Raw genomic sequence first — 20,630 nt, 5'->3', positions numbered from 1 at the left:
TGCCCACAGACTGCTGTGTTTTACCCCTGTTTTATCTCCGGCTCTGTCTAATTATGTCTGTTAAGCTTGCTCTTCTTCATTAGTCTTCTTCTGTGTACTCGTCTTTGTCGTGTAAGCTGTTGTTGGCAAAAAAGGGATTGGGGGTTTGTCCAATGCTCTTGTTTGTTTCACCGGCGTTGTGTTTGCTCCTGAAGATATTGAGCTTGACTGAGTGAAAGCTTGTGGGGGGCTGCAGTAGAGACCATAAGCAAGGATATAAAACACTAAGCCAAAAGCAGTGAAATAGTGTCCCTATAGAGACCCTCGAACTGAAGGACACTGTCTGCGTCTTCGACCACGCTCACTATGCCAAGGCTGCAGAAATCACTTGGAAACATAAGAAGTTCAAGAACATAATATTGAGAATGGAGAATTCCATACCATTTGCAACCTTCTATCAACCACCAGGAAGAGGTTTCAGGATACTGGCCTGCGTGAGTACAACCATCAGATCAGACCATCGACCATCAACCACCAACCATCAGATGGATTTGAGATTTTTCAAAATCATCAGTCTATTATAGTTCTAAGAACGTATGGATATTCCACGCAATAAATTGGCAGGAAACTGAAGATATCTCACAAAGGTGTGCACCACATCCATTACAGAACAGTGCACATCAGCTTTAACCAAAATACAAAGAGAAGTGGGAGTGGATAAGAACATCAGAATATCTAGTTTGAGAAACAGATGATGCCACCATGACCCTTAGGGAGCTCTGTACTTATGTGTGACAGCATGTTTTTTTACATTGTAGCGGACATGACACGCATCCTATGACAACACGGAAGTATTGGTCTGCACTGGCCCAACCAATTCATCAGGTGAGTCACATCATAGTACATTTCACACAAAACGTTGGGCGCACACTTGATAACAGCTTAACCGCTGCAGACCAATTTGCGTCTTCCATCATCTTTCACGAAGTCGTAGAAATAGAAATAGGATTCCTTGACTACGTGCGTAAGCATCACGCCACAGAAAATGTAACCAAACTATTAGCTATTCTAAACTAATCAGCTGTCAAGCTAAATAACTTTTCTGTTAATATGATAACCCATGCGTTACGCAAAGACATCAACACTATCCTCCCTCGATCAAAGACAGAGGTTTTATGAAGTTAATCACAACCACTACTAGCTGCCCATATCGATATCAACCTTTAATAGAATTCGTGTAACGTCACAGCTGGTTAGCTAGCAAGGTACATGAGCTAACTAAATACTCAGTCAGCAACCCTGTTACTCTCCCAATCACCAATTACACTCTGTATGACGCCGAGGCAATAATGTCTTTTATTTAAGCTCTAGCTCGCGTTAGATGACAATGGCTTACTAACGTTACCAACGCAGGGCAAAAAGTAGCTAGCTGTTACAATTTGCTCAAACTAACATTAGCTAACTAATGATACATGTTCAGCTAGTATGCTTTCACGTTACAGTAGAAACTGCAAAACTGGACTGTTCATTCATTTAACCTATTTACTTCTACTGTACCTGGACGAACTCACACCACCTTGATGATTATCAACCTCAACTGAAAAAAAAAAAAACGATGTCAATACACTCCGCACCGCAGGGCCTCCATTTCTTCATACAGAGTCTTCAATCGGCATATGGCATCAGGAAGTACACACCACTTCCAGGAGGAGGGACATGCCGGTGAGCAGCCAATCAGCAGCATCGACAGTTGATAGCCAGATGCAAACGAATGCTGAGTGGAAACCTCAACGTTTGTCTGCGTGGATGCCATATTGGAGCGGCGAAGATCCGCTATAAAAAGCACACCTGAGGAAGCAGGAAGGAAGTGCATGTGTGGGACACCAGGGAGACTTTACTGGCAGGTGGAAAAGCCATGTGCCAAACAAAAGGATAACTGGAGGAATTCTGTAAGCAGCCTGTGGTAAGTTTATGAAGTATATCCTCTCTTTCTTGCCTATTTGGGGACCATTGGAATATATGGTAGGCCTACTTTGATTTTTTTTAAATACTTTTTTGCTAGTTTTTTTTTGGGTGAGGCCAATCTTTTTAGCTTGTTGCTTAATCAGGGCTGGATATTATTTGAAGGGCAACTTTTGCTTGTTTGGGCCCTCCCTTTGTTCAACCTCATAACAGACAAATGCTTCAAGAGACTTAATGTATAATATTTTTAGTTAGTTTTAGTTTAGTTTAGTTTTTCAGAATGATTGCCATGAGTTTTTTTGTCCTTACATTTTAAGAGAAGTGAGGAAATAGTTTTGTCTTGTGTTATTTATTGTATCAATTTTCACCTCTACAGTGTCTCGAAACATAATTATTAATTTGAGTTTCTAGAAAGAAGCCAATTTGTTAGACTGTTTCATCAACAATGCTCTCCCACATTTTTGTTTTTTTAGAATGCTGAAAACCCCTGCTTTGGGAGCTACACATCCCGTATACCATTGTGTAGAATACATTTACAATTATTACCATACATTGAAATATAATTGCAATCAGAACAAGATTCCAGAATATAATACAATTAGTACACAGAGCATAACTACCCCCACACTAAACAGTCACTTTCCCCTATCCCATTTCAGGGAATACAGTACAGGCACATGTTTCTTGGGGGACCTAACTGTTGTGGGACTAGAACTCAGAACATTGGAGCTGTCAGTGTATGTTTGTGTTGGTTTGTGAAATTGATACATTAACTAAATGGAGTGAGTTATTAAGCGGAGCTGGCAAGGACCTCACGATTTGCTGAGATGTTTAAAGGATATTGGGAGAGTAACTGAGTTTGTTGACATTATGTATAAAAAATATTTTCTTTAGCATGACCAGCTTGATCAAAGTTCCCATCGGCATGACCATGTTCTCAGCTTGGTAGGCTAGCCACACCAGCATGTCCAGCTGGCCCACCCAGCTAAGCCATCAAAAACCAGCAAGAGTTGGGACATGATGGAAGGATGGTGATGATTTGATTTTTTTCTTTGTCTCCTCCACGGGGAAGAAAATCAACAACCCAACTTCTGACCTGGACCGCCTGCATGACAAGCACAACCTCCCCTATGTGAACAGCCAGACTGTGCGGAGAATATTTGAGAGGGAAGCTAACCGCTTCTTGGATGAGCCTCAGAAGGCATTGGTGTCTGACTACCTGGCCCATTGTGGCAACACAGCTGTAAAACATGACCGCATGAAAAATCGTGGGGCAGTTGTGATGGCCGCTGATATATTGACCAGGATGGGTGAGATGTCAAGGTGAGCATATTTTATATTTGTCAAGACAATGCCAACATAGTCAAGCACACCATTATCTATATCGAACACACTTGTTTTTCTTATCTCATTATTTTTAATTTTTATGTAGTGCCAGGCCTTCTGGAGAAGGGGCCAGTCGTGAGCTGTTTGGAGAAGGGAATATTCTTCAATCCGAAGAGTCCTCCAGCCATGGTGACCATTGTGCTGTCCTCTCCTTGAAACAGCCATTGATACATTTGCACAAGCTCCCAGAGGAGAATGAAAAGGTCAGGTTCCACTAGGCATTCAATAGCCTCTTGGAAAACCACCCTGTTACACTGAGTGGGAAACAGCCGGAAGTGAAAGAGCGCAGGGATGTCTCAAGACAAGCAGCGGAAGCTCTACACACACACTGGGGGGCTGCGCAATTGCAAATGCGTGTAAACCATACCCATGCTGAGTATTTATTATTTAATTTTTTAGTATTTATTATTATTTTTTTATATATAACATTACTTTCAAGTAAGACTGGTTGCACAAATCAAAGATTTCAATTATTGTATTCATGACTAACAAAACTTGTCATTTATTTTGACAGAACAATTCAGTCGGCGTATGCCAACCAAAGATCGGGTCGAGGCATGGGTAAGAAAGCAGGGATGGAAGGGGATGACTGCCAACATAGCCATGGAAGTTATCCAGAACTGGCCACCATCTGGATCTGATGACTGTATTATGGACAGCAAACAGATCCAGACAATGGTGGGAACGCAGCAGTGGAAAGGACTTCACATTAGGGAAGTTACAGGAGGGGGCAGAGGGATCGTCACGACCCGAATATTTCAGGCTGGTGAGGTTGTCTGCGATTACCATGGACCTGTGGTTAGTAAGAAGGACTGCGAGGAAATTCACTGACGCACCAACGAAAAGGAGACTGGGTATTGCTTCTTTTTCAAGAATAGCAAAGGGCTGTCAATGTGCATTGATGCCCATTCAGAGACTTGTCATTGCCACCCTGGGATGCAGACTGTTGGCAGGCTTATCAATCACTCAAAAAGGGACACCAACATTAAGCCCATGCATTTTGCAGTGGAAATGGATGGAGAAGAACAGGAGTTTAATTGTGATTGAGGAAGTTTTGTTTGACTATGGAGTCAACAAAAACTCTTAACAGAGGGTGCATGGCTCGACGGCTAGCAAATATTGTCTCTGTACTTTTAAAATACAATCATATTAGTAAAGTGTTTTGATGCTAATACAAGTCATTTGCTGTACTCTTCATATTTTAATATTTGTAGACTTTTCAACTGGTTTGAAGCATTCAGGGTGGGGGCATTGTTGCAGACACCTGAGTGTTCATGTCACTGTCCTGCTTATTTATTTCATTTTCAGGAATAAAAACACTGTTCCGACTGTATTTACGCTTTACGTCTTTATTTTAAGATTTTTTTTTTTTTTTTTCCATTATTGTACAAAACAGTGTAAATAATTTAGACATTTCTGCTTTGTGTGTAAGCAGGATTGGCCCAACATGATAGAGGGTTTTTATTACCCGTCATAATAGAGGGTGCCCGTCCTACTTCAAAAGGGGGAAGCGTCGATCACCGAAACCATGATTTTTCTAACAGTACAATGGCAAATAAACTCAAAGAGCCTCTTTTTTTTTTTTCTCCGCTGACGAGGAGGAGATCATGAACACATGAGGAAATCAAGACCATAATCATGGCAAAATCTAACACCGCCACCACTGCGAGGGCTCGACAAGAAGCATGGCAAAATATCGTAGGCAAGTTAAATGCGTTAACAAGTTAAAAGTGTTGGGAAAATGTGTAGGCTAATTTTAAGTGCCTCATCACCCCAATCAATCAGATTATATTTCTTTAAATGTGCCTGCTGGCAGTAGGCTTAATGGAATGCATCATCAAATGAGATCTTGCTAGCGAAAATAATTCTCAACTCCTTACACCCAACTCCTAGCCTGACGATGTCATACTCATAATTCTAGTCAGAATATGAGTCTGATACCGCTCCAATGGGCTGTGATTATGGGGCGTGTTTCAACCGAACCAGGAAAAAAAATGCCTCTTCGCTCAATTGTATATATCTAGAACCAATCAGAGCAACGTAGTATGACCATAACGTAGACCATGGGGCCAGCTGATACATTAAACTTTTACCGGATCCCGTAGGAAGGACGGCGCATTTTTTTTTTTCGATCGACAAATGCCTTGATCGCGTTTCTCTGTTCCTCTTTCAAAATGAATGTGCTGTCAATGTCTTCTAAAACAGACTCGAATTTCCACATTTCTGCTCTCCAACGGCAGCCATGTTTGTTGAAAATGAATTCACCCCAAAAGCTCTGGTGACGTGGTTGATTACGTTACGGTTGATCATCTGTCCATCATCGTATAAAGCCTGCCTTGACAATTTGATTGGTACGGCAATGTCTGTCCGCAGATCATTTCTCCTCAATGGAGTAATGCCAGACCGAACTTCCCAACCAAAAAATGTGTGGGCGGAGCTAAGTTCGGTCTGGTATCCAGGCTACCCAACTGCAATAATTAGATAAAAACAAGTCCAAAGAGTATCTAATTGATACGAATTAATAGATACTTCTGAGGATGTACTCTATGCGCTTATGCATCATGTACTATATATGTGTATATACATGTATGTGTAGATGACCATATAGAAGTAGGAGTTTGAGTATTGTTTTAAACTAAATCTACGTGTTGGTTGCAGAGAATCAAAGTAAAGACCGCCACACAGAGCAATACGTTTGAGTTGAGTTTACTAAGTTTTAAAAGAGTACAAGATTCAGTCTTAGGTGAGTTCACACAGAGCTCTGTCACCCACAACTGGAGAATGCATTCTGACATCATCTTACACAGTGGAGTCTTTTAACCCCTCAAGCGCAACAATGTTGCTTAATCATAGATCCCCTGGAGAACTGTAACTAACTAAGTTCTTTGACAATAGGGCCTCAGAGAAAGTCCTTGGTTCTCACACCCCACCTGCTACTACTATCTGGTCTGTCCCGTGGTGGCCTTTTTGACCTAAAAGATAGTAAGTTAGGCTGGCCAGAGCGGGCCCTGTCAAATTCCACAGCTCCATTACCAGCAGGCCTCATTTCTTGGAACTTAAAATTAGTATGTTATACTAAGAACTGTTTGTTGATGAACTCACACTAAACTTGATTTTCTCTTACAATCCCTCCTTTGACCTCATTTATGAGGTCAACACCACACTCACGCAAGCACTAAAAAGCAGGGTTACATTTTGGGGTGGTTTTCTTAATTACTTTACACAATAATATCAAAACACCCTCCTTTCGCATTCTAGCACAGCAAAAGCATAATACACCTCCAGGCGCTTACTCTGTCGCGGGGATACCTGCCCCCGTCAGGTATCGATTTACCATAGCTTTGGTAGAACCGCTCGCGCTTTTCACTTGAGGTCTGCCCTCAGAGCGCAACCTTTTAGTGTCTAAACACCTATTCTTATGAAAAATAAAAAATGCAATTGAGTATATTGTTCATACGGTACCATGCAATACTACAGTATATATTTGACCTAATAAGGCCCATGCTACATCAATTGAAAGTTTAAATTATGCACTTCCTTTAACCATTGTCTATATAGTAAGTAAGACCTCTCATAATACAGGCATTTACTAAAAAAGAAATTAACTATGTAATAAATTTGACTATGCATTCTACATTCTACAACTACATTATCATTTAACTGCATTCCTTTATGTATGATTAAAAAATACGATTATATGTTGGAAAAATGAGAGACAGACAGATAAGGGACAAAAAAAAAGATCATAGGCACATTTGCCCTAAACAATGCGATTATGTGTGGGAAAATGAGGGACAGCAAGATAAGAGACAAACAGAGAACATAAGCACAGTATGCACTCCTATACTGAAATCCTAGCACATAAGCCAAATAGCCAGCACAGTTTAGCCAACGCATCCATTCATACGCACTTTCATTCCCTGTTATCTAATACTGCCTCCTACGTTTTTTTACGCTTATGCTTTTCCCTACTTTCCCATGCCTCCATCTCTCTCATTTGTGGTTCACGCCAGTAGCAATGTTCCATGATTGCGAACCAGTCGGACTGTGCGCTCTCCACAGCCGCATTCAGCTTCTCTCTCCCCTCCGTCTCATCCTGAAAGAAATTGACATCCACCTCCTTCCCTCCAAGGTTAAACATTTCCTTCAATGTTGTTTCATGCCGACTTAACATTTCAGTCAGCACTTCAGGATCCGGTGTGGGGTCTCTGCCTGTAGGAAGCAGCATCCCTTCAAAATCATCCGGCTCACCCACCACTTGAGCCCAATCATCATTCACCAATCGTGCTTCTTCATACAATCTTCCCATCTCTTTCTGGTATGTTTCTAACCACTTCCAACACATCCATCCTGCTCCATCTCCATAGCCATGCTTACAGTAGTAGTTGCCTATTGCACAATCAGGATTATAAGGGCCTTCCGGCTCAGTCCATTCTACCTTGCTCCACTCTATGGTGTTACCACAATCTCTGGGCTCCTCTGCATCTCCCTCCTTTTCCTCACTGTCTGTGAGAGAAACACATAGCCCCTCCTTTTCTACTCTATCTCCTATTCCCTCTAGTACACTTCCTATTGTGGACCAGTGAGAGTGGGGGAAGACAGGATAATTGGGCCTTTCACTAATTGGTGGACTGACACTTTGATAAGTCTAAGAAAAGGAGTTGAAATAGTGAGAAAGCGTGTTACTATCTCCGGGGTGGACGACGAGTTTGTCAGACGTTATTACCCTGAACAAGCAGAGGAGATCACAGCGCGGAAAACTCAAATAATACGCAATTGTACGAAAGCAGCATACTTGAACGATTTGTTTAGCAGAGTGTATGACTATGCACATACGACTGGTGGTGTGACACAGTACAAAGCAACATTGATACCGTATGCATTTTGGAGTGGCACTGATCTTCATCAGGGAAAATATCGCAGGTGGAATTTAGGTGGCATACGGGGCGAGCCCGAAGTTTGGTACGACGCGTTGGGGGTGACATTATTTCCGTTGTGGGAAAGAATACAGTTTTACAAAGACGATATTACAAAGGAGTTAGACCGTGACATAGAAAGATACGCAAGAAACCAGGCACTGACGAACAGAAAAATACTTGATTTTCGGGCTGTAAAAGCAAATATTATCGAACAGAAATTATTGGGGGGAGTTTTGATTGGACTGGAATTAGTAGATCCGACTCCTGACCCAGCTCTCATATTCAGAGATTTTCTGAAACGCCAGAGAAAGGCGGGTGAGTGGGCTGCAGTCAGTGAAGCTGGGGATTGGACGGCAGCTAGGGGGAACGAGATAGAAAGAGTGGATATACACAGGGGCTGAAATCATGGCAGATCAGATTAACATGCAGCAGAAAACAGCGGGGCAATTGATAATGGACATCGAAATACATTTCGAGAAAAATAATGTCAAAACGATGGCCAAAGAGAAACTGAGGAGATTGGGGAGAATAGTGCCCGTATGGATCACCCGAGCGTGGTATCCCCAATCAGGAGAACCAATGCCAAACAAGGAGCAGATCAAATTGCTGAGACAGCGTACAACGGACGAACTGAATGAGAAGCGACGTATGATAGGCGCACGGGGTTTCCTCCGACTGAGAAAGAGGGCGATAGAGAGATGGGAAGATGAAAGAATGTTCAGTGATGAGCTGCTGGGATTAAGTACAAGAGCAGTAATAGCGGAAAACAAAAATCAAATGCAGAAACAGAAAGAGGAGAAAAAACAAGAAATGCCAGGTGACACACAAACTGACACAAAAGCAGGCGAAGGGGGGAGAACTGGAACAAAACTGTATCCTACGCTCCCCGACAGTGTGACATCAGCACCCCCGCCATATGCATTGACAGAACAAAGCCCGATAACTCAGGCTCCCATGCTCCTTGTGCCTGCACAGCGATTAGAAATCATTGATGATGGCATGGAGGAAATGTCCGCACTGGTGAGAACAAGATCTGAACTGATGGAGGATCAGGTAAATAGACTGACAGGACAGACAGCAGCTTTAGCCACATTAGTGGAAGAGACGATGGCTAGATCAGAGGAGATGTGTGACATGCGTCTGGCTAGATCAGAGGAGATGTGTGACATGCGTCTAAGGGCAGAGGCGAGCACACATGATCTATTGAGATCCCTAATGACCAGAAGTGAATTGTCTGATGAGGAGAGGACCCGAAACAGGGGTCAAACTTATTTGTTGGAGCAGGAATCATTGGGGCCGGAAAACAGTGGTCCGGAATTTTCAGAGGCAGGAGAGAGAGACAGAGAAGTGGGGGCACCTCAGAGAACTCACACACACATTCCTGGCCCCAGCGCACACACCCCCGCCCGAGCTGAAGTGGTGGCTGATACACACAGCCCAGGGCTGAGAGGCGCATGCGCGAACACAGGCACACACACACAGGATCATACACCACAGGGAGAAAGAGACATGTTTAATGACTGTAGGTATCCCACAAATCCGAATCCACATAGAAAAAATGCGTGTGGCACTCAGAGACATGCAGAGCTGTCCATTTTACAAACCCCTGCATTCGGTGTACCAGAGCAGACACTGTATACTTCGACCCCTGCGGAAAGAGACAGGAGACGCGAAATGGAGCGAGTTATAATCACAGGGGAGAGGCTGATGATGAGTGGGATATTAGGAGGGGAAAAAAGGATAGGAGGGGTAAATGATTTGATTGATTTCGAGGACTGGGCTGGCCAGAGTGAAACCTCCTCTGTACGGTGCGAGCTCCCGGTACAGTTAAACAGGGAACACATGCATCAACTAAGATGCGCCCCACTAACCCCACTCCCGCCCCCTGCTGCGGTGGTAAGATCAGTCGGCCCGGTCACTATGATGACTACGTCAGCATCCACCAATGCCACTGCCGCGGCACCCCAGGTCACATATGGAGAAAGGGTTACCCCGGTGGCTGCTCGAGCACTGGGACCCCAGGTCACTTTTTCAGACGAGGCTACTCCTGTGACTAGTCGGGCTACAACCCCTGATCAACTCCCCCTAGGGATGTACCCCCTGATAGCCACAGGGCATCCATAAAGTCGGAAAAAGTATGTAGCATGGGGCAGGACAGACTTAGAAACATTGGTCAAGCGTCTGCCACCAATAGCCAACGGTGCGGCTAGCTGGATCACCACTTTTGAGAGAGAAACATGCCATGAGACCTTGGCCTTGGCCGACATACGCACAATGCTGATAAAAGTTCACGCCAGCCAAGCCCTGGCAGAGGCACAGACCGTAGCAGGATGTTTGTTGAGCCCAGAGGAGGACAGTTTTGATTTATATAGGAATGCCATATGGAAATCATTAAGGGAAAGTTACCCCACCACTTTCACAGTGGATGCACTAAGTCTTCAGATAAAAGAGGAAGAATGCACACATGAGTATGAAATTAGGGCGTCAGAGATGTGGGAACGAGGAACCGGTGAGCGCACGGATGCATCAGCGCTATCACTGTTGCACTTCCGGAGAGGAGTTGTGGAAGGACTGCCAGCCTATCTCCAAAACAAGTTAAAAGACACAGTGGGTTTAGACAGTCAACCTCAAAACACATGGATTCAGCATGTGGACCATGGGCTGAGACGCTACAGGCAGGCTGAAAAAGATAAGAAGGAGGGGTTGGGTAGCAAGACAGGAGATAGACTGGTGGAACAAATGGCAAAAGCTTTAGAACAGGCGACCCTTAAAGCAACAGCACAGGCCATTTTGGCACCCGCCCCAAGCGTCATGGCCCCCGCTGTCACACCAGCCGCGGCCGCGCCACAAGCCTACCCCCCCACAAGCAGGGCCTCTGTGCAACAAGCAGCTAGGCCGGTCCCGCAACAAGACAGGGGCAAGAACCATTGCTATAGATGTGGCAGATATGGGCACGGCGCTCGTTTTTGTAGGACAACACTCAAGGCAGATATGGGCACGGCGCTCGTTTTTGTAGGACAACACTCAAGGCAGATATGCAGTGCTATGCATGTGGGAATTATGGGCACATAGCCAAAGAATGTAACCAGACAGATCGCCTGCCTCCCTATCCATACCACCCCCAGTACGAAGAGCAGGAAGCACCCCAGGGATCACCAATAACAAGAGAACAAGGCAGAGGGAGGGCTAACAACAATGTAAATCATAGAGGGGGACAGGCGGCACCACCACAGAGAGGCAGAGGTCGTGGAAATGGGCAGAATAGAGGGGGTTGGAGACAAGGGAATGCGAACATGCAAGGGGTAAGCGCAGGACCTGTCCCAGACGGGTATGACGAATGGTCATACCACTATGGTGACACCTACTGACGGGACCCACGAGAATCCACTCATTTTAGTCCACCCTGGTCTCCACCTATGATAACGGGTATAATTGGAAATGAAAAAATCGATTTCATGATCGATACGGGCGCTGCGGCCACCACACTGACCAAAAGACCAGAGGGGATAGAATTATCGGGTAAAACGCTTAACACCATAGGATTCTCGGGGATACAAGAAAAGCAACCATATACACAGCCAATCACGATGCGATTCGGAAACCAGGTGGTGGTAGAGCCAGTAATTATAGCGCCTAATTGCCCGGTTAATTTGTTGGCGCGAGACATACTTTCAAAAATGGGGGTGAAAATATTATGTTCACCAGACGGATTAGAGATACAATGGCCAGGACAACCTAAGCTGACACGAACACATGGACAGTTTATACTCATTGAAGCCCCTGAACAAAAAAGTAACACTGTGGAGGTCTACTGGTCCCGACTCACACACGATTCTGTATGCCCAGGGCTACTACGACAGTATTATGAGTGGAAAAAGAAAATGAATAATGAGATAACATACCACGAACCCACAGATCCATATCACATAACATATTACTACGCTGTTGACACTGACTTGGAATATGATAACAGGTGGGAGAAGCTAAGGGAGGGCCAGGAAGAAGAGATACACTCCACACACATTATCGTAGGGCCAGAGGGAATTGCAGCTGCAGTAGAACTCTCCCCCGAGCAGGCAGAATGGGTGCCAGACAGAGAACAATTCTTCCCACACATAACCTTAGCCTTGACAGGAGAACACGCGCCAGCGAGTCTAGGGAAAATGATGGCCAGAGCAAAACAGGCGGCTTGGATCGACATTGAAGAATTAGTGGAGGTTTCAAGGGATGGTCAGTTCCGCAGATTCGCAATTGATGCGTGGGACATGGCTAAGCTTGAGAAAGTGGAGAAACCTCGTGACATCGCCGGAGTCAACACTAATCACAGTGACGCTGATCAGTTACTGACCGAAGTGCCTGGTAGTCTGTGGACTACACACCCGCATGATGTAGGTAGGATAGAGGGATGTGCTACCCTGACATTAAAACCTGACATTAGCAAACCAATTTGGAAGCCACAATACCCGCTAAAGAAAGAGCAGGAGGAGGGAATCGCTGAAACAGTGGAGGGTTTGCTAAAAGCAGGGGTGTTAAGACCGGCGCCGGGGGCTAGATGGAACACGCCCATTTTACCAGTACCAAAAGCAGGGAACAAGGGGTGGAGAATGGTGCACGATCTGAGGGCAATTAATGAAGCGACCACGACTTTAGCCTTACCCGTGCCGGACCCATACGTAGCTCTGCGAGCCATAAATCCGGAACACAAGTACTTCACTGTAATTGACTTGGCCAATGCATTTTTCTGCCTACCTCTAGCGGAGGAGTGTCAGGAGTGGTTCGCATTCACATACCGGCACAAACGGTACACATACAACCGTCTGCCGCAAGGGTACAAAGACAGCCCCGGCCTGTTTAACCTGGCACTTAGTCAAATTTTAAAAACCATACAACTGGCTAAAGACACGATCCTAATACAGTACGCAGATGACATCATTCTTGCGACTAAAACAGCGGAGGAATGATTATATGCCACAAAGCAATTACTGACAACCTTAGCGGACGCGGGTTTTAAAGTAAAACGAGAAAAATGCCAGATAACACGAAACTCAGTCGAATTCCTGGGAAGAGTAGTGGGGAAAAATGGGACAGCTATGTCAGAACTGCACAGAAACACGATCTTGCATTACGGGCAGCCTAAAACAGTGCAAGATATGTTAGGTTTCCTAGGGTTGTGTGGATATAGCAGAACATATGTGCCCGACTATGTGAAGTTAACACTCCCTCTAAGAGAAATGGTGACTGAGGTAGGTCACAGAGCATTGAAAAACGAACTACTGTGGACAGTGCCGAGACATCGGGTGTTCCAAGCAGTCAAAACAGCGCTGAGTGCGGCCACTCATCTGGCAGCACCGAATTACAACATCGATTTTAACCTAGATGTGGCGGAGACGGAGGGAACAGTGAATGCGGTTCTCTATCAGAAAGAAAGAGGAGAGAGGAGGGTGCTATCATATTACAGTTGCAAACTGGATACGGTAGAGAATGGAAAACCCCCGTGTGTCAGGTTCTTAGCGGCCATTGCCAGATCAATAGAGAAAACAGCGCATATTGTGTTATGCCATCCATTGATAGTTAATACTGATCACAGTGTAACAGCTCTACTGGCATCCAATGCATTTAGTTTCTCAGCGACAAGGCAGATCAAAATCGAAGACGCGTTGAAACGAGCCAATGTAGTGTTCAAAGCCCCGAAAAACAACTATGCAAACATGGCCAGAGGTATTAATGGGGGGAAATTACTGCCACATGACTGTGTGACCCAAGTGCAAAGAGACAGCAAATTAAGAGACAAATTGTACTCCGAGCCGCTTGAAACGCCAGACTGGGAACTGTTTACTGACGGCAGCTCTCACAAGGGAGAAACAGCAAATAGAGCAGGTTATGCTGTTGTCGAGTGGAGCGAAGGAGGGGCCAAAACAATACAGGCGGAGGAAATACCACAACCCGCGTCAGCTCAGACTGCAGAAATAATAGCCATCACAGAAGCGCTTAAGCTGAGCAAAGACAAACAGAGAACATAAGCACAATATGCACTCCTATACTGAAATCCTAGCACATAAGCCAAATAGCCAGCACAGTTTAGCCAACGCATCCATTCATACGCACTTTCATTCCTTGTTATCTAATACTGCCTCCTACGTTTTTTACGCTTATGCTTTTCCCTACTTTCCCATGCCTCCATCTCTCTCATTTGTGGTTCACGCCAGTAGCAATGTTCCATGATTGCGAACCAGTCGGACTGTGCGCTCTCCACAGCCGCATTCAGTTTCTCTCTCCCCTCCGTCTCATCCTGAAAGAAATTGACATCCACCTCCTTCCCTCCAAGGTTAAACATTTCCTTCAATGTTGTTTCATGCCGACTTAACATTTCAGTCAGCACTTCAGGATCCGGTGTGGGGTCTCTGCCTGTAGGAAGCAGCATCCCTTCAAAATCATCCGGCTCACCCACCACTTGAGCCCAATTATCATTCACCAATCGTGCTTCTTCATACAATCTTCCCATCTCTTTCTGGTATGTTTCTAACCACTTCCAACACATCCATCCTGCTCCATCTCCATAGCCATGCTAACAGTAGTAGTTGCCTATTGGACAATCAGGATTATAAGGGCCTTCCGGCTCAGTCCATTCTACCTTGCTCCACTCTATGGTGTTACCACAGTCTCTGGGCTCCTCTGCATCTCCCTCCTTCTCCTCACTGTCTGTGAGAGAAACACATAGCCCCTCCTTTTCTACTCTATCTCCTATTCCCTCTAGTACACTTCCTATTCCCTTTAGTGTCTCGACCGGGAGGGTTTCTATTTGTTTTGCCTGCCACTCAGGTGGTGCACCTGGGCTCCCATCTTTTCCATTGACTGCTCTCTCTATTGTGCGAGTAGCTATCAGCATGGCACCTCCCACTGCTACTCCTAGAAACACTCGTCTCAACCATGTTCCCCACTTCCAGAACTTATCATTTAGCCAATCTATCAGAGGGTTGTTTATTCCTGACTGTTTTACTATGAGTAGGTTAGTCCGACTCATGTTTCTTAGTTTTAGCCAGTGCACAGTGTGAGAAATTATACCAGTTGATACCTGATCTCCTATGATCACTGGAAGTATTTTCAAACAGCCTTGGTCTTCTGTCTCCACACCAGTCCGTACCTGCTGGGATATCAAGTTAATCATCCGGCCAAATCATTTCTTAATACAGGGGTCAAAGTAGACAGAGGTTTGCCTCTGCCCACTAATTTTCTGGGTGCTAAATAATGGTGTGTAAAGTGTGTGTAATCTAAAGTGTGTGCGAAGGTATGTGTCTGGGTGGGCGTGTGGCCCCCCTCCTTTCTCCTTCTTCAGCGCAGGGGGTATAGCGTGTGAACCATGTGTGTGTGCCTCTCTCAGAACATCCTATCACTTGGGAAAAAGCAACATTCTATATTTAAAATTATCTAACTCGGGAACGCTAGTTCGCCATTTCATATGATTGTTTCACTTCTGTTTCACGTCTTCTGTTTCACGTCTCAGTTCACTTTTTTAGTTCAGTCCACTTCAGTCTACTGTCTACTTTTCCCAATTATGCAGTATCAGTACCCGTACTGGCCCCCATTCGCGTATGACTTAATACAATATGACTATCTCTTTTAACCACGTGGTTGGTTCTGATTCAAAGGCATATTTTACTCCATATCTCACAACACTATGTATTAACGGGTACTACGTATCAACTACAGTTTTATGTATGGAAATTTTCTTTTCATTAGTCTCAATACAGGCGTTTGCGCAAAGACGTACTCAAAAGTAATGAGTGAATTAGCTTTCTTAGCTTTCTTAAAAATCTCCTCTGTCTGTTTCGCGACCTTGCGCGCTCGCTGTCAGGATGAGTGAACGAGCCCCCTCCATTTTTACTCACTAAGCTTCTGGGCTTTTTCCTTTTCTTCACCCCTCCTTCTCCTCCATGTACGTTCTCTCTTTCTTTCCGTGTGTGTGTCAGAGCATAAATGAGCAAACAGCCCCCACCCTTGGTGCTCCGCTACTCAAACAGCCCACACCCTCAGGATCCTGTCTTTCTCCGTCTCTGTCCGTTTTATAGAGGAGAATAGAGAATTTAAATTTACCCACTATACCCTTATTATTTTATATACACTATGGTGTTTCCCCCTAACTTTATCAGTTTACAGTATACAGGCTCTCATTGCTCTTCGCACTAATTCTAAATTCCTTAGTGCATTTATCCGCTCCCCTCGAGGGATGCAGCACTTCTTCAACTCCTTTTATCATTTTCCCCATTTGTCCCATGTCGGTAAACATACATCTTAACTCCGCTCCTCTACCCCTGCGGCTCTCTAGGCAGTTCGATTATTGAATAAAGATTTCCAGCTCGTCAGACAAAAAATCCTTATCCTCAAATCGAGCTGCACTTGTATTATGTTATTTAAACAGTATTGTCATCATTATCATATACCCTTCTTATTTCTCTGCCTTATCAGGCTTCAGTGATGGTGTCTTTTCTCCGCTACCCTTTCCTGTCGCTCTGATCACCCACTTTATGTCTCTTTGGTGGGTCTGACAGACCCAGGGAATAGCATTCTTCTGCGTAATGTGGTGGGAATCCGGAGCAGTAACAATGAACACGACTCATGTCCATTTGTGCAGGTGGCTCTCTTTGTTGCGGACGTGCAGAATGCACCGCTGAGTTTTTGGATTAATTACTGGTTCAATTAGTTGTAGTCCCACTATTAGTCCCCCCCTATAGTCACTGTGTATTCTCAGTTTTATTTCTATATTCCCGAGTCTGACTCCGTTTATTCGCACACTATTTAAGTCTATGTTCTCGCTTGTGCGTGATTGTGGAAATTTAATTTCACCGTCTCTCCACGTTATTTTTCCCCAAAATGGTCTGTAAGGTCTAATTATACTACAATCACCCTCTCTTTCTGGTCCACAAACCGTACTTGCATTCATCCACAACCCGTACTTGCATTCATCCACAAATTGAAATAGGAAAGATATTTGTGTTATCCTTCCCCACCAATGTGCAGCTAAATCGATCTAGCACAATTTCCAGGTCTTTATATCCAATCAGACTTGTTAGTTTAAAGTCTTTTATATCCAATAAGACCTTTTCCGCTTTTGCTAGAAAAAATAGCCTTGTTTCGCTTGTCACGTGCTTAATTATTACAGCTGCTTAACCACCATTTGTTAGGGACCTTCGTGAGGGTCTTGCAGGAACCAGCCGTAACTTTTCAGCACGTTATGACCCGCAAACAAAGCTACTGAAACACAATGAGTGAGTTTGAGTGAGCCACCAGTCCGTTAGACTCGCAAAGTCCACACGAGCCAAGGATTCCTTAATCCTCCGAACGTGCCAGCACTTCAGCCTCACAGTCGTGTGTCTTTTTATTACTTATAGTACGACAACAATATTATTGTCACTCTCTCTTTTTTCTCCCACTGAAACACGCGCAAGCGCCGTGTCTGTCTGAATCAGTGATGCAACTTCTCATTCACAAATGCTTATGCAGCACAAACGCACACGCAGCCACTTGTATTCTGACAAATGTGCAACGTCTTTCCCTTAGTTCTAATCGCCCACTTGCTCTCTGCAAGTGCGATACTTCACAATTACGCTAAATAGCCGAAACAATACTAGCTCTGCCAGATCTAGGAGAATCTCTCAGCTTGCTTCCCCAGGCACCTGATTCTTCAGCCACCTTTTGGAGTTCCTTCCAAATTGCCCTGTCTGGCAACTGGCCCCGAACCTCCTCGTGCTTATCCCAGCCTGCTCTGGCACAACTGATCCTAGACTCCTATGTCCTAGTCTTCCAGTGATCGGACCTCGGACTCCCTGTCTCAAAAACGCCCGCAGCCAGTTATGGACTAAGAACGGCTAAACAGCCCGTCAAACAGGGCTTAATTCAGTAACGCTCGTCAGCTACCCAGCCAGCCGAGGCCTCGGACGCTTTTGCTCAGGCCTCAAAAACCCAGTTCAATATCCTAATCCGTCTCTTTCACGTCTTCAACGCATAGGCTGCTCGGGGCTTAGCCACAAGACAATATCAATTCAATTTCAATCCTAAATCCTAAAATAGCAGTTCACTTGTTCACTCTCAAAACCAGCCAACCCCTGCTGCCACGCCCATGGGTTCCAAGATGACAGACAAAGACTAAATGATTATATCTAAACTATGGACAATTTAATTAAAAAGGCTTGTCCTTACCTGTATTTTCTGCGCAGCTCTCAGTTTGTCATCAAAGACCCCACGGAAACCCTCCTGGAGGTCAGCTCCGCGGAAAGCCAGGCAGGCCCTTCTTTGACTCTCTGCACGTCGGGGTTTCACCAGCTGTTAAATTTAAACTAATACTACGTGTTGGTTGCAGAGAATCAAAGTAAAGACCGCCACACAGAGCAATACGTTTGAGTTGAGTTTACTAAGTTTTAAAAGAGTACAAGATTCAGTCTTAGGTGAGTTCACACAGAGCTCTGTCACCCACAACTGGAGAATGCATTCTGACATCATCTTACACAGTGGAGTCTTTTAACCCCTCAAGCGCAACAATGTTGCTTAATCATAGATCCCCTGGAGAGCTGTAACTAACTAAGTTCTTTGACAATAGGGCCTCAGAGAAAGTCCTTGGTTCTCACACCCCACCTGCTACTACTATCTGGTCTGTCCCGTGGTGGCCTTTTTGACCTAAAAGATAGTAAGTTAGGCTGGCCAGAGCGGGCCCTGTCAAATTCCACAGCTCCATTACCAGCAGGCCTCATTTCTTGGAACTTAAAATTAGTATGTTATACTAAGAACTGTTTGTTGATGAACTCACACTAAACTTGATTTTCTCTTACAGTATCTGTGTGCGAATCTGTGTATGGGCGGATCAGTATGTATGTATTATTCATAATCAGAAAATGCAATCAATTGAAGCAGTAAAAATACATTTTGTGTGATTCGTGAGTCCACCTTAATAATTTTCTACAATCATGATACGCTATGGTGTACTAATAACTCTGTCATATAATTATGAGTGCTTTCAACCCCCATGTAGAGGACATGGGAGCAAGTAAAAACAAAGCACAAAAAAACATTATTCAGAATGGTGAGTCAATACAATATGTGCCATGGCAATGTGTTGAACAGCTTGTCGGTGTCATATCCTTCATATTTTAGCAAACAAAAAGAGGGCTGATATGGTCAAGACGGGGGGAAGACCTATGGCTCCAGATTTGACTCCTGCTGAGGAGCTGGCACTCCAGCACAATAGGGGTAGGCCCATTATGGAGGGCATGGAGAGGTGGGCAGAGAGGTGGGCACTGGGCAGTACTAGGAAGAGCCCTTATCTCAAAGGTAGGTGCACTTCATTCTATGAGTTTCCTTCATAATTAGTCATTTGGTTAACCATCGTCACATTTTGCAGTGGTAGGAGGTTCACTCACACTCCTGCAGCCACCTCCCAATGTGTTGGTCGGGGGAAGGAGCCCACTGATGTAAGTTGATATTGCTGCATCATTGTGTAATGATTCTATACATGTCCATTGTGTGTGTCTTTTAAAACCAAAGACAATTTTCCAACATTTCTGGCGTTCAGAGCAGAATTTTGAGGGAGGAGCGAATACATAGAAAGAAAGAAAGAAACTGGCCATTATATTTCCCTCAAAATATGGTAACTGGGGAAAAAAACTGAAAGCAGCACCTGTGAAAGTGGACTAAAGCCCTACCCCACCCTCTCTATCTCTCTCTCTCTCACTCATTAAGACTCTCACTTTTTCTAGATTTAAAATCTATTCAATTAATTGTTTTAAATTGTTATTAAATGTATAATTATTAAAAGTTTGCATTGTTCAATTCAGTCTGAGACTTGTTGTAATACATGGAATTCTGTACGTTTTGAAACACAGGTTTCTATCATTGATTGGGTATTATTTAAAAACCTGACCAAGTCACACCATTAGTGGATTGGAGGGATTATTACACCAGCAAAAAACAGCAGTAATGATCATTATAAACTGTATGACAAGCAAAACCAGCTGGTATCAGCTGACCCATCAAAAATCATGTGAAAACATACCTTAAACTGGACAACTATTGGCTTGATTGGCTTAAGTTGGTCAAGCTGTTTTTTTTTCAGCAGGGTATAGATACATACGTTTTCTAATTAAGTAGGCAGGGTTCAGTTAGTATAGCACAGCAGCGCGGTCAAAAAGCCTCAGAATTATACATTTAATCATACATGTAGCCTACATGCCCATCTGCAAAGGAACAAGGTAAAACAATCGAAATTTTAAACGAATGTCACCAGATAACAAGAGCTTCAGGTAAACGGGAACATCGGTCACAACATAGGCAACGCTACTGTGTCTTTAACGTCTTCCCTACCGGTGAAGGGTAGGTTTGCTTGCATCACACATCACA

The 20,630-nt window shown here is 44.3% G+C and overlaps 2 protein-coding genes and 1 long non-coding RNA gene across 6 annotated transcripts in view; 1 reads left to right on the top strand and 2 right to left on the bottom strand.

Moving 5' to 3' along the window:
• Positions 1-1,661, bottom strand: part of scyl2 (SCY1 like pseudokinase 2) — a 30,835-nt gene extending 29,174 nt beyond the window's left edge. For 2 of the 3 annotated variants that reach the window (XM_031582446.2, XM_031582448.2), the window contains exon 1: positions 1,537-1,660. The gene's annotated coding sequence lies outside the window, so the exon portion shown is untranslated. Of the gene's footprint in view, positions 1-1,536 lie in introns of all 3 variants that reach the window. The other variant, XM_031582447.2, reaches the window with a different exon arrangement.
• Positions 1,662-1,668: 7 nt separating this feature from the next.
• Positions 1,669-4,353, top strand: LOC105889649. Of its 2 annotated transcripts, none has more exons than XR_004165383.2 (4): positions 1,669-1,942; positions 3,014-3,264; positions 3,374-3,703; positions 3,842-4,353. It is a non-coding gene; the product is annotated as an uncharacterized LOC105889649 (long non-coding RNA). The 2 variants fall into 2 exon arrangements; XR_004165382.2 differs by having other exon boundaries at positions 1,671-1,942; positions 3,374-3,530.
• Positions 4,354-6,020: 1,667 nt separating this feature from the next.
• LOC122133565 lies at positions 6,021-16,422 on the bottom strand. Its single transcript, XM_042710018.1, has 2 exons — positions 14,985-16,422; positions 6,021-7,872 (listed from the first exon to the last, which is right to left on the bottom strand). The coding sequence occupies exons 1-2, from the start codon at positions 15,409-15,411 to the stop codon at positions 7,268-7,270; spliced, it is 1,032 nt and encodes a 343-aa protein (XP_042565952.1). The 5' UTR covers positions 15,412-16,422; the 3' UTR covers positions 6,021-7,267.
• Positions 16,423-20,630: the final 4,208 nt, after the last annotated feature.

The sequence above is a fragment of the Clupea harengus genome, chromosome 16, assembly GCF_900700415.2.
Source record: "Clupea harengus chromosome 16, Ch_v2.0.2, whole genome shotgun sequence".
NCBI lineage: Eukaryota > Metazoa > Chordata > Actinopteri > Clupeiformes > Clupeidae > Clupea > Clupea harengus.
The sequence above is the reverse complement of the archived record's forward strand: the minus strand, read 5'-3'. Positions and strand labels throughout refer to the sequence as shown.

Coding starts and splice junctions, on each gene's coding strand:
- LOC122133565 (XM_042710018.1), bottom strand. CDS start 15,411: ATGATTAACTTGATATCCCAGCAGGTACGGACTGGTGTGGAGACAGAA. Junction 7,873..14,984: donor TGTACTAGAGGGAATAGGAG/ATAGAGTAGAAA, acceptor AGGGAATAGGAG/ATAGAGTAGAAAAGGAGGGG.